We start from the raw sequence: 13897 nt of genomic DNA, 5'->3' as shown, positions 1-13897 counted from the left end.
TAAGGGTGAAAGTAACACTCTTAGCTCCATAAGCCAAGCATCTGCCTCCTTTTTATTTTATCCAAAGATTCTCTCAATGTAAATGACCTGCAAATATTTATTTTATATTAAGCTACATGATAGTCTTACGTCTGCTTTATTAATGTAATTTGTAAGTTAGGAAAGATTAAGGTTATAAGCTTTCATACCATTTCTTGATTAAATAACTGCATGAAATTCACATAGACAAATTATCAAAGGAAAAATATAATTTCTTTGAGCAAGGTTTTCATAAAGATCTGATAATCTCCTCTCTCCCCTGTCAGTAAAGTTGTATGCATAATAATGAAACTAAATGAGCAATTTGGCTAAACAACATACCTCAGTGCAGGTGGCCAATCCATAGTGACCAAAGAGATGATGTCAGAAAAGAACAATACTTCAAATTATGTTCACTTACATTTCCATTAAATATTGGCTTGACCATCTAAAACACTCTGTGTATTATCATTTAAGAAGTTTGATATATGTTGTTATAGATGTATTCCTACTTCCATGTATAAAACCTTCTCTCTTGCTCTCTCTCCCCCTCTCTCAGAACACAGGTTGGCAGATATTGGTGGTCAGCATGTTTCAGAAGATGTTGCTAGCTCACCATCATTCACTGCTAAGAAAAACAAACAATAAACAGTACAAAGTTTAATCATTCTTTTTGCAATTCTTCTTACTGAAAGATTCCTGTCAATAAAAATAATATCAGAATAATATAAAATCTATTAGCAGAAACTATTATGTAGTTAAACATTTAGAATAAAGAATTGAAGGGCTGTCTCCAGCTGCACATCAGTCAGTGACAGCGAGCAACAGCCATTAAAAGAATAGCCACTAGAGGCCTTCAGTTGCTCAGCCTGTCAGAAGTGATGAAGGCACAGCCCCCCTGCCCACCCAGGGCTTGTTACCCTTAAATCTCTGGGTGACTCTGTCCATTCTCCCCAGCACAGCACAATTCTCCACGCAAACAAAAATCTCACAGGTGCACCAAAAGGACATGAACAGCTGATTCTCACTCTGATAGTCCTAGGAAAAAAACAGGGAATGAGTAAAAAATTCAGTTGTGTGATTTGTTACAGACAACGCGTGACACTGCGGGAGCAGTGCTCCCCACAGCTGCCAACCTCCTCCCTTGGCTGCCTTTCCACCGACCCCAACCGCCTGCAAACACCTTGGAATAACAGCATTCCACTAGAAAACTGTGAGAGGAAGTCCACTGAACAACAGCAAGGGTGTTTTATTTCCAGCCCCTGTGACAGCTCAGGATTAAATGGATTTTCATTGTTCTTTCCCCACTGCAATTTGGACACGATGCCAGTGTAAGTGCGCCCGGGGTTTTATTTGGTGCCGCCCCCCCGTCTGCGAGGCTGGTATTCTCCCACTAGCTGCCTGCTCTAAATATGGCCATGGCCAGTGTGTCAATAATCCCCCTCTTTAAGGGACTTGCAAACATTAGTGTTGGGACATTCTTGCTGTTCAGATGTCTAGCTGACGTCTGATGCTTAAAACGGAGCATGCTTTCATCCCTTCATGCATTGTCGTAAGGCCCCGATGATTACTCTTAAAAGGGTGCCTCTGGCTATGCAGGGAAACAGTTGCTGACCACACCAGACACTGCTTGCTTGCTTCAGCCTTCTTGAATGCCTGGTCACCGTAGCTTTGTACCAGCCTGACCAAGCAGGACCATGTCTACCTTTGGGTACAGAAGAGAGCTCAGTAAATATGAGGACATTGATGAAGATGAGCTCCTCGCTTCTCTCACGGAAGAGGAGCTGAAGGAGCTGGAGCGGGAGCTAGAGGACATAGAGCCCGACCGTAACCTTCCAGTGGGACAACGGCAGAAGAGCCTGACGGAGAAAACACCAACAGGGACTTTCAGCAGGGAAGCACTGATGGCCTACTGGGAGAGGGAGACCAAGAAACTCCTAGAAAAAGAGAGGCTGGGTGCGTGCGAGAAGGTAAGGTGCTGAGGCATTTGCTGTTTCCTATAGATATTTGGTTTTATTCTGCATTGGCATGATCTCACTGACTGATTTAATTTCTTTTCAGTCTCTTGTAGCATTTTTAAGAACACTGTTAGCCATACCTCTGTGCCTGCTAAAGCGCTGAGTATTAGAGAGAGTGTTTTCTCTCTCTGGAGGTACCTTAAGTGCTCAGATCAGAGCAGAAGAAAGTGCCATAAAAACTATCATCAGTGATTAAAATAGGAACAAAAATTAATGGGCATGTTAGAAATTATTAATAGGTAGAGATGTGGGCTTTTGGATAGCACTTGATTTTTTAAGAAAGCTATGCAAAATGCCTTTTCCTTTCCTTAAAAAAACAACCAGTATTGACTGCTGAGAAACATGGAAGGAAGATAATTTTGAATACATGTTATGTCAGAAGCTGAGCAAGCGGATGCCAGGCTTTGTGCTCGCTGGAAGAAAGCGGCTTGTGTTGCAGTCAGCAGCTTGTGTTGCTTTGTTCCTGCTGAAGATCCTTGGCATGGTTCAGGAGTCTTCTGGCAACTGTAGTCAGAGGGCAGCTGTACATTATTTAAAAAGTGGCCTGGATAGAGTCATCAGTCAAGCCATTTAACTGCATTCCCAAAAAAACAACCAATAGTGTTTGTTAAGCAACTCGTTCCCCAAAATAAAAATGTTAGTAATAAAAGCCATTTCCTGAACTGCAAATGAAGAGTACAGCTGGCCAGGAGTGAAGGGCTCAGTCTTGGCAAGCAGTGAGCAGTCTCTCAGCTGATGTCCACGTTGGCACTCCTGATCCTTGCTAAAAGTGTATGTGAGCCTGAGCCCAACCAAAAAGCAACTTCTATTTTCATGATGGTTCCATGTAATTTCAAAACAAAGTGGGGACTTGGGGATTTTGAAGCACTGCTTCATACTAAGCTTTACTGTGTTTATAGGGACACATTTTCCCATGTTTAAGCAGAAAGTAATAGAATAAAGACAAAGACAGCAAAACTGAACTCAGAAGCTCTAACAGCCTTGATGCAGGAGCTCATTTAATGTGCAAGGAAATAATTGCAGTTTATACATTAGATAAAATATCATCCTAGAGGAAAGTCAGATAGATTAAATTGCAATATCCAGGGTGTTTTTACATGTAAGTATTTTCTCTTGTTTGTGAATGGTGGTATAAGGTCTATGCAGGCAAGAGCACAGACCAGTAGCTGTCATCAGACCATTAGTATCAGCTTGCAGACATTGACTTCACTCCCTGTTTGTCAGTCCTAGAGAGTAAATGGCAAGATTAATGTTTATTTCCAGCTTAGCCTGGAACTTGAAACCCTGGCACTTCTAAAAATCCTGCTGAACAGGTCTAGTTCAGTATCTTATACAATGGCAGGATCTTTCTTCTTTTTTTTTTTTTCTTCTTTTTCCTTTTTCCATGTATATACAGCATTAATGATGGGTACTGGCTAAACTTCCAAGGCCTGGCAAAAGATTCTATACTTTTTGATCTGAGAAAAAACTTCCAGAATGCATCCTTAAATTAGAAAATGTTGATATGCTGATACAGAGGTCACAAATACTCTCTCCACTGATGGCAGTGAGAAAGGTCCTTGAAAACAATTTTCTTCTTGCTTTCAACTGTTTGGAAATTATGCACCTTTATCTAAGATGGTTATTCATGCTCCTTCTATAGTTAGTGGTGACAGATCAGCTGGTCCAAAAGGCAAACAACTTGTAGATAGCCTTTTAGGGTGAATAACTTGTCCTCCCAAGAGATTTACCTCAGCACTGACTCTCTTAGTCCTAACTTTTCATCATATTACTCCCACAATGTAAGGTGAAGCCCTACCAGTTGCCTGCAGCAGTCCTGTACAGTGCTGCTACAGTAGGAATATGTCTCCATGTTCAATTTCAAAATTATCATGCAGATTATTATGACACCAGACAATGTACATGACAGGCAAATAAATTCTGCCTTTGACCTCAGAAATGCTACTCCAAAAAAAAAATCAAGTAGATTTTTATTAATTTAACATCACTAAACATATCAATAGTGAATTTAAAGGCACCTCCTTTTGCTCATGTATAGTATATATTCCTCAATATATAAAACCAAAGCCATGAAGACAGGGCTTTGGATACCTGGTGTTTTCAGGCATTAAAGCCCTACACAGATATAGAAGATACAGATATAAATCTTAATCCATAACAAGCCTATGGGTAGCACACTATCTCTCAGCATAAGGGCCTTGCTGCACATGTTCTACATGGCAAGCAACAGGGCTGGGTCCTACAAGATCTCTGTGTGCACCCCAGTGCAATGAGACCCTGCCAGACCCCAGGTTCTGAATGCTCACAAACACCAGGCAGAAAAAATTCAATGTCCTGTTTCATTAAGAGTCACAGTTCTGCAAACATTACAATTAGCATCTTTTTTGCATATGTCCCAGCACAGAATTCTACTGAAAATTGTGAAACAGTGCTCTGCATTTTAACAGTTCTCTATTTTCAGAGCCAGATAACTAAGCAAACCTAAAACTGCACAGGTTGTCTAAAAATAGGCTCTCCTGTTAGTAACACTTCTGTTTTCCAGAAACAGAGTCACTGTGTCTCTGCAGAGTGTACTCACTTTGGACAATACAATCTAGTATTTTACAGAGATTAAAACACAAGTATTGCTAAAGTAGTGCAGACAGAACAATTATAATTCATTCAAAGTTTTATGAACATTTACAATTATAAAGAAAAATGTGTACTTATAGTTTTTCCAGTAGGCAAAACATGATATGGAAGACCTTTTGAACACGAGTTTTAAGGCTGGTTGTAGACTCTGGGTTCTGCCACACCCTATAGATCCCCATCATTCTACTGGAGTCCTCCATGGGGAGAGTGAGTCTTTCCTGGGGTGAAGACCTTCCTGCTCCTCTGCATAGAGTTCTCTTTAGCCACCATAGTTGCTAAAGGCAGCAAGCAGAGCTTTGGGGCATGGTTCCAAATTTGCCTTCCTGGTACCCACCAAACACACCAAAATAACCTTGTGTTTCAGGAAAACAATGCATTTGCTCTGTAGGAATGAGTTATAACAATTTACAGTGTGGTGGCTGACCCGTGACAGCTGGCGGTGAGCCCCAGCTTAGCTCCTGACAAACACAAAGAAATTCAGGTGTTATTGACATGTGGTTGCATCTTACCTGTGGGAATGCATCTCAATCCTTTCTTCACAAATAATTTATTATTATGTGCAGCCCATGCAGTACATCCAAAGTATTTTTGACATGACTTCTGTAATTCTGTACTGTTTTGCATGCTGGTATACAAGACTACACATGCAGACACTGTTTGTATTTTAAACCATGGCAACCTTTAATTTTTAGACATACTAACATATGCAAGGGAGTCTGAGATGTCTGAGATGTCCTCATGAAATGAAGAAGCTTGTTGCTCCTTTCATTCTGAAATTGTTGTCTTATGTTTCTGCTGTCAAGGATCCAAATTATATCCCCTTGTAGACATGCCAACACATAGAAAACCTGAAGTATGTCCATGTCATAATATCTTGTATCAAGTTTTCTCTTGGCAGAAATCACTAACATTGGTAAAGTGTTTGAAATTTATGCTTAGCACTTTCTAAAGAATGTAAAAGAAATAATATTACCTAGGTGTTAGATGAATCATTTTCTGTTCTCCTAACTGTATCTGTTTGTTTTTAGTTTTCAATGTTAATTTATATAGTGTCAGTATAATTGTTCCTGTGCTAAAAGGCAGCAGTTACATTACTTCAATCATGTTTAATGCCCACACCTACGTTCCTGTTCAGGATTCTGAGCAAGAAGAGGACAATTCAGAAGAACTTCAAGAAGAATGTTTCACAGAAAGCAATAGTGAAGTGTCTGAGGAGGCATATACAGAAGAGGATGATGAAGAAGAAGAAGATGAAGAGGAAGATGAAGATGAGAGTGATGATGAGAATGAGGAAGAGCAAAATGCTGCAGCTGGCAGGCGTTCTGACCACATCAGACACAAAAAGTGTAATGGTGCAAAGGACAATGAAAGCTTCCTCAATGGCCATGATGGAAAAGACAGTGATAATCGGAGCTCAAAAAGCAGTGCCATCCACCCTTGTGGAAATCCAACAGTTATTGAAGATGCTTTGGAAAAAGTTAGGAGCAACGACCCTGACACCACAGAGGTCAATCTGAATAACATTGAAAACATCACTTCACAGATGCTTATACAATTTTCTCAAGCCCTGAGGGACAACACAGTGGTTAAGTCATTCAGCTTGGCTAACACCCATGCTGATGACAACGTAGCAATTGCTATTGCTGGTATGTTAAAGGTTAATCAGCATATAACTAGTCTGAATATTGAGTCAAATTTTATCACAGGCAAAGGCGTGCTGGCCATCATGAGAGCTTTGCAGCATAACAAGGTTCTAACAGAACTGCGCTTCCACAATCAAAGGCACATCATGGGCAGCCAGGTGGAAATGGACATAGTCAAACTGTTGAAAGAGAACACCACTCTGGTAAAGCTGGGGTACCACTTTGACCTTGCTGGCCCAAGAATGAGCATGACAAGTATCCTGACAAGAAATATGGATAAACAAAGGCAAAAGCGTATGCAGGAGCAGCGGCAACAAGAGTCAGGTTGTGAGGGAGCTATCAATCCAAAGACCAAAGTTTTGCAGAAGGGGACACCTCGCTCCTCACCTTATGTGTCGCCTAAAAGCTCACCATGGTCTTCCCCAAAGCTCCCTAAGAAGCCAGTGAAATGTCAGCCTTCAGCACCTGCACCCCCACCTCCCCTTCCCCCCTCGCCGCCACCTCCCCCTCCTCCTCCCCCTCCTCCGCTTATTCCAGAGAAGAAGGCGCCTACAAGGAATATAGCTGAAGTCATCAAACAGCAAGAAAGCGCAAAAAAAGCCTTACATAATGGACAGAAAAAGAAAAAAGGCAAAAAAAGCAGAAAACATGAGAACAGCATATTGAAAGAAATTAAAGATTCTTTAAAATCAGTCTCAGACAGAAAATCAGAGGAAGGTTCACGGCCCTCCACCCGGCCATCCACCCCACAAAGGTCTCTCCATGACAACCTTATGGAAGCAATTCGGGCAAGCAGCATAAAGCAATTAAGGCGGGTAAGTAGGAGATCCTAGTTCAGTAACTGATTGTGGTCCAAATATAGCACAAGCTCAGATAATTTTAGTACACACATTTAGTTAAAAAAAAATCTCAGAAATGTGAGCATAATGAAGCACTTGGGAGGAGGCTTCCCTCTGATTAGGCTTTTCTCAGCACAGTGATTTCTGTCTGCCTGTGATTTTGACAGAAAGTGGGGTACTTTCCCAGGCTCAGTCTTGTTGTGGAAGATGATGTGTAGCACAGAGCTCTTGGCGGTGTATGTCTGGTAGAAATTTCAGGTATTTTTCCATCTAGAGTGTACAGCAAATGTAATAAATGCCCTTCCCTTCCCTGTTTCATAGGTGGAGGTACCAGAAGCCCTTCGGTGAAAGCCTGGGTGGCAGAAGAAGCAGAGCAGTGGCTGAGGGGAGGCTGCTTGTCCTTTCACTGGTGGTAACATAGACTGTCTAGAAAGCTGCTTCCAAAGTACACTCTTAGATTCAAGCCATTTCTCTTTTATTTCAAAGAAATAAACCTGCTAAATACAAAATAATGCTTTAGGATCCATTTGCATTGTAATCTGTAAATATGGAAATAATTTTCTTTTTTATTTAATGAGATTTATATTGAAAAGTTGTTGCTTATTTAGATATTCTTGTCAATATCTGATTGCACATAACTGGACAAGTTCTTTACACTGAGATGTAATAGTTTACCAGCCTGTGGTTTCTTCTTTTTTTTTTCCATGAATTTACAATAAATGTGGTTTGAAGCTTTCAAGCAGACACATAGTCCTGGATTTCTGTGAGTGAAGATCCTCCAGATGCTTGCATCAAGTTCATGAGCATTCAGGAAGTTTGCTGGAAAAGAACCTGAGATCTTTCTCAGCTGCACCTGAGGATATGTGGAGGACAGTGCCTGAGCCCATATGTTAGTGCAGTTTCATATTTGTATTGGAAAAAATGGTTTATGAGCCATTAAAACTAAGCTATGGGTTGTGTCACATCACCAGTATGGCACACCAGGTGCTGAACCTTGGCCTAAAGAACTGGAAGATGAACAGAGCTGTAGTTCACCTTGACTTACAGGTCGATAGTCAATGTCAATATTTTAAGGATGCAGCAGAGTTATTGAAGTGAGATTCCTTCAGTACAAGTCCTGTCTGTAATCAGAACTAACCCCAGTGCAGCCATCCAGTCAGACAGAGAAACTTGAAAAGCAGCCTACCAGCCAGGTGGAAAAAGGCTTTCCTATGGTATCAGTTGAACAACAAGCAGGGTGTGAAGTGTCAATATGATACAGTGGAAGCAGAGCCAACGTCACTTGGAGATGCACAACTGGAGATATCACATCACAGGCAATGGCATGAATAGCCCTTCTTCATGTAGCACTAGACATCTCCCTCTGTCAAATTAGTTATGGTTCTGGGTGCTTCAGCTAGTGTGAAGGCAGTGATAACATGAAGAAAACTGAGTAGTGGCCAAAATGTTGAAAGGCAAGAAGAGAGATATGTCCAGAAGCACTACTAAGTGTTAATTAGTTTACTCATTGCAACTATAAATAGTAGAATTACTATTTCTTTTCTATAAAGCCACATCAAAGAGAATTACTTAGGGTTACCCAGCATTGGTATTGAAAAAATATGGGTAAGCTTGTACCTACAAATATTAATGAGATAGATTTTCCCAGAAATAGGAACAAATTACTGGAGGGAAATTAAGCCTAATGGAGAGGGGCGTCTTCGAATGAATTGTCAGAAATGTTACTGCCATGGCAAGAAAATGGTGAAGACACCTTTTTCTTTTGTATTTATTGACCAAAACGTACCAAAAGCAATTTATAACTAACTGAAACACAATTTTCTTCTTGCTCAGGATCACAACAACTCATGAGTATTTCTAGATCCAGTATTACAGTATGACTGGTCTTTAGCTGCCTTTATAATTGCATAGGCTCCCATGGCATAAAAATTGACCTATGGTCAATCTCCTGTGACCAAATGGAAGCTGGGGCTTGGGATCTTCTGAGGCTGGAAGAAATACTTGAATGCAGATCACATTCAGGAGTAGACCTGTGGCCCCAGATCTTGTACACAGAAGCTTGAGAAGGATGAGAAACATTCTGGATGACAAAAGCAGCCAAGCAGCTGCAAGGGAAAATAAAAGGCAATGAGGGAACTCAGGAAGAGCATGATGGAGAGGATTTGGACAAGACAAGTAAACATTTTTAAAAAACAATACCATACTTTTGAGAAAATAAGTAGAGTGACAAGTGAGAAAACTGTATGAGATGTGAAAAATTATACAGAAAAAGGAGATGATAAAGAAAATGAGTACTGAAAAGTGTCAGATGAGAGAACAGAAAAATGTGAAACGAGAAAAAGCCTAGAAAAAAAGGAAGAGGGTAGAATTCATTTTTCAGGCTGGTAAGAGCTGCTGGAATTACCCTTTTGCAGAAGGAGAGGATGATGGGCACAGCTCCTATAAAGCCTTGTCCAGAGCTACTGCCAGTGGTGGCTGTCAAGTGGCCATGAGCCCTGTCAGGAGTGAGCTGTGCAGCCCCAGAAGCTGTGGCCACCTGCAGTTATTGAAGCTCTGTGGCACACTCCCTCCCCAGGTGTCAAGCCCTGTGCCTTAGCCAAAGTCTAACCTGGGCAATTACCTTCTGCCTGCATACATTTCACAGCAGTTTCCCTTGGAGGCACTTCAAGGCATGGCGCCTATTTGCAGAGCCACATGGCACCCCCAAACACCTGGTTAAGGTTTTGATGCCCCACTGAAAGGAAAGCCACTCCCCTTCCCTCCAGGGTGTCAGCTCTGTGCCAGTGGTGCTGAGCTCCCTCACAGATGTGTCCAACAAGCAATCTCTTCTCCATTCAAACAGCACCCTACAACAAAGCACCCCAACTCGTCTGGGAGCTACTGTGCTGCCTTCCTGGACAGTCATATGGTTTAGCAGGAGCCAAGGGGTGCCAAGATGTGTTTCTGTCTTGGGAACAGGCATCCCTGGGGCCAGGTCCTGCCTATAAGCTCAGTTCACTTCTTTTTGCTCACAAGGAGACAATTGATCTCTGCTGGAGGGACTGCCTCTTGTTTGACCTGCAGGAAAGGTGTCCTGGAGTCAGCTCCTGCACATCCTGTGCTATGCTCCCATCAGAGTTGGACACAGGAGCCCCAGGGTGCAGGTATGCTCCTCTTTTGGACTCATGAGGCTCCTGCAGTGGATGGGAATACATTTCCTCTGAAAGACCGGTCAGAGAAACAAACACATCAAAATCCATCATCTGTGTGTTCCATGTGTAACACAGCACAGTTCAGCACTGTGGGGCTGCACCTCGACCCCTGCACACCTCACTGCAGAAGGACTTTGAGGGCTGGAGCATGTCCAGAGGAGGACAACAGAGCTGGTGAAGAGTCTGGAGAGTGAGTCACATTAGGAGTGTCTGAGGGAGCTGGGTGTGCTCAGCCTGGAGACAAGGGAGACCTTGTTGCTCTCTGTAACTACCTGACAGAAGGCTGTAACCGGGTTCAGGCTCCTCTCCCAGACAAAAAGTGACAGAACAAGAGAAAATACCCTCAAATTTCACCAGGGGAAGTTTAGATGAGTTATTAAAAAAATTCTTCAGCAAAATGGTGATCAAGTAATAGATTAGGCTGCCCAGCGAAGTGGTGGAAATGTCCCTGGAAGAGTTCACAAAATGTGTAGGTGTGGTGCTTAGAGTCACGGTTTAGACGTGAATCTGGCAGTGCTGGATTAAGAGTTAGACTCAATGATCTTAGAGGTTTTTTCCAACCTTAATGCTTCTATAAAAGAGCTGAAAGAACCAGGAATACCAGAGCCTGACTGCTACCTGGAAATCCAGTATGTGGCCCTTTAGGTCATGCCTCACCACCTAGGGAAATGGCTGAAATTATAGAAAGAAAAGGAGCTCATAAAAGAGCAAGAAATTATATTTTCACACCTTCTGGAAGCTTTGCTGCCTCCTTCTGAGTCCCCTGTTGGTGTTCTGGACAGTGCCCCACTTTGCTAGGGCTTGGATGAGCAGAGGGGATTCTTGCCCTGCAGAGGTGATTCCTTCCCACCAAACAGGGCAGGTGGCCGTGGGGGCTCCTGCCAGGTGAAGCCACATCCATTTCTGGAGGCCAAGTCTGTGCTGCACACGAGTGGGGAGCCAGAAGAGCTGGTGTGGGACAGTCCCTGCATGGCGTGGTGGGAGGATGGATGTCCTGAGGGGCTGTGAAGCAGAGGAGTGGGAAGCTGCAGCCACGGCCTCTCCCTTGCCCACGTGGCAGAACAACGCAGTTATGACTCTTGCAGAACACAGCAGAAGCTGTGAGTATTGCAGACCTCCATGCCACCACTCGTACATCTTTCTCAGAAGTCCATCAGTTCAGGGGAAGTTATGATTAAGGCAGAGCAGCTCCACACCCAAAACAGAGAGGACTTGTCTGCAGGCTGTTTGGAGAGGGACACAAATGACCACCATGAGTTAGCCAGGAAGGGGGCACTTGCAATGCCTGGATGTAAGGGGAGAGGTAGCTGCAAACACTATTTTCACAGGTGCAGGCCCAAGTGAAACAGCATCTGGAAGGGTGTGTACAATTTCAGTAACTAACAGCCAGGAAAAATTGTTTTGAATTGGAAGCGAGACAGAAGATGGCTGGGATAATTGGGGAACTGAAGAGGCTGTCCTGTGAGAGAGATGAGAACAGGTGGTGGGATCAATCTAGCCAAACAAAGGCTCAAAGGGATTTCAGCTCATGTCTATGAATACTGCAACGTGGAAAGAGCTGTGGGACATAGTTAGCAGTAGAATAAAAAACCCAGAAACTGTGCACGACTGCATTTGGATCAGAAATTAGAAGACATATCCAAACTCTTAGAACAAGGAGGTGTTTGGAACAGCCTTCCAATTAAAAAAGAATGGGCAAACTCTTACTGTTAAAATAATGCAAGAAGCTTATGAAAATAGTAGTATGGTTTGGTGTTTTCAGAAGCAGAAGCCTGAAACTGGAAACACAGAAGCTCTGACATTATTAAATTAATGCTCTTAGATGTGATAACTCCACAGGATCTGCAACCTGGAATTTGTAAAAATCTCCTACAATTTGTAGTAAGATGCTCTATTTTAAAATCCATGCAAGTAAGATGTTTCTTTAGACAAAGACTATCACATAGAAACCAAAGTCTTCTGCTAGATTCTGGCTTAATACCATCCACACTTGATTCCAACAAGAAACTAATAATTTACTAGAGAGACTAGAATTTTGTTCACATATTGAGATGTGCACACAGCAGTGCATGTACACTCCCTGGTTATGACAGATCCATTTGTCCAATGTTGCACTTATGACAGAATTAATTTTTAGATTCATTCCTCAAAAGTTAAAAAACAAGTTTACTCTGACTTGCCAGATCATTTACTGAATTTTGAATTTTAATTCTTTAGATAGGATAGTGACAATTGTGCTATACACATAAAGAGAAATACTGAATTCAGGAAAAAAAAGCCTTGCTTAGAAAAATGATTGCATGCCTGTGTCACTGAGAAGATGCTCTTTAGAATCACCTGGTGATTTGTGGTGGCCCCTTTTATATAAGTACCATGAGATGTTGTTCTTTTCACACATCTGAAATATCTGTCCACTCACAGTGTTTCAAGCTAGGCACTAAATGAATTTTCTGTTCAGGACTGTGATTTTTGAAGTATTTTAGTGGTGTTGTTTTATCTGACAGTGCTCTTGCTCTGGGAAGCACAGAGGATTCACGTTTAAGCGCTGTTACTCAGAAAACACCATTATTAAGGAAAAACATCTCAATATCCAACCTCTTGGTTGGGACTTGAGCTTCACCCACAGCCTCACCCTGAGCTGCCAGGACCTGGAGCCAGAAAGGAGGAGGATTAGGGACAGGGGTGCTGTCCCAGCTTAGGCAAAGTGCAGGTGTCAATCTGGGCAGAGCAAGTGGGGTTGGTAAGGATGGGGTAGCTCCCAGCATGGGCTGACCCTGCCCCAGCTCCACGCTGCTCCCTGCCCTGCCAGGCTGTCCTGCAAGGGCAGCTTGGGCTGAAGGTCTGCCCGGGGGATGCAGCCTTGTGTAAAACTGGAAGGCAAAGGAGAGAGCACAACATTTGAGGGCTTTCTTTCTGTGGAGATAATGGAAAAATGGGGCAGCTGTCATTCATGGGCTGCAGGGCAGCTGGGGCAATATCAGATCCAGACATAACTGTTCTGTGTCAAAAGGATGGATCAGTCCAAAAGAAAAATGGAGATATGAAAAAATTCTGTCATTGTGGAAAGCAAGGAAGCAGTCTATCTGCCAAATGTATTTATTTCTATCTGTAACCTTTGACTACTTTCACCTTCAAATGAATATGAGTTTTATAAAGCCTTTTTAATTGTAAAAAAAAAAAGAGTTATTTTCTATAACACAGGGAAAGTTGTTTTTCTTTTATTAAAATACAGTCACAGTAAAAATTCTTACTGAGTGTGTGGTAAGAGACCAGACATGTATCTCAAAGCCAAGACTGAAGGTTATGTCCTGGGCTGTTTGTGTACTCTGGGGTATATTTTTTAATTTGTTATACCTCTATTTTGCCTCGAAGACATCAGTACTGATCCCTCTCACAGCACTGCAAGGTTATGTTCACACAGACTGAAGTGTGCTCCAAGATCCTCAGGCATCAAGTGCTGTTGGATTCATTATTACTATATTTATTTTATTTGAATTTTTGCTAACTTTAACTGGTGGAATATAAGTGAATATTTCTAAATGGTGAGAGAAGCACAG

At 42.3% G+C, this 13897-nt stretch overlaps 1 protein-coding gene across 1 annotated transcript; it reads left to right on the top strand.

The window, feature by feature from the left end:
• The first annotated feature begins 1167 nt into the window (after positions 1–1167).
• On the top strand, positions 1168–7893 carry LMOD2 (leiomodin 2). Its single transcript, XM_064422241.1, has 3 exons — positions 1168–1988; positions 5803–7125; positions 7471–7893. The coding sequence occupies exons 1-3, from the start codon at positions 1716–1718 to the stop codon at positions 7495–7497; spliced, it is 1623 nt and encodes a 540-aa protein (XP_064278311.1). The 5' UTR covers positions 1168–1715; the 3' UTR covers positions 7498–7893.
• Positions 7894–13897: the final 6004 nt, after the last annotated feature.

The sequence above is a fragment of the Passer domesticus genome, chromosome 5, assembly GCF_036417665.1.
Source record: "Passer domesticus isolate bPasDom1 chromosome 5, bPasDom1.hap1, whole genome shotgun sequence".
NCBI classification, from domain to species: Eukaryota; Metazoa; Chordata; class Aves; order Passeriformes; family Passeridae; genus Passer; species Passer domesticus.
Note: the sequence above shows the minus strand (reverse complement) of the source record. Positions and strands in the feature narration are given on the sequence as shown.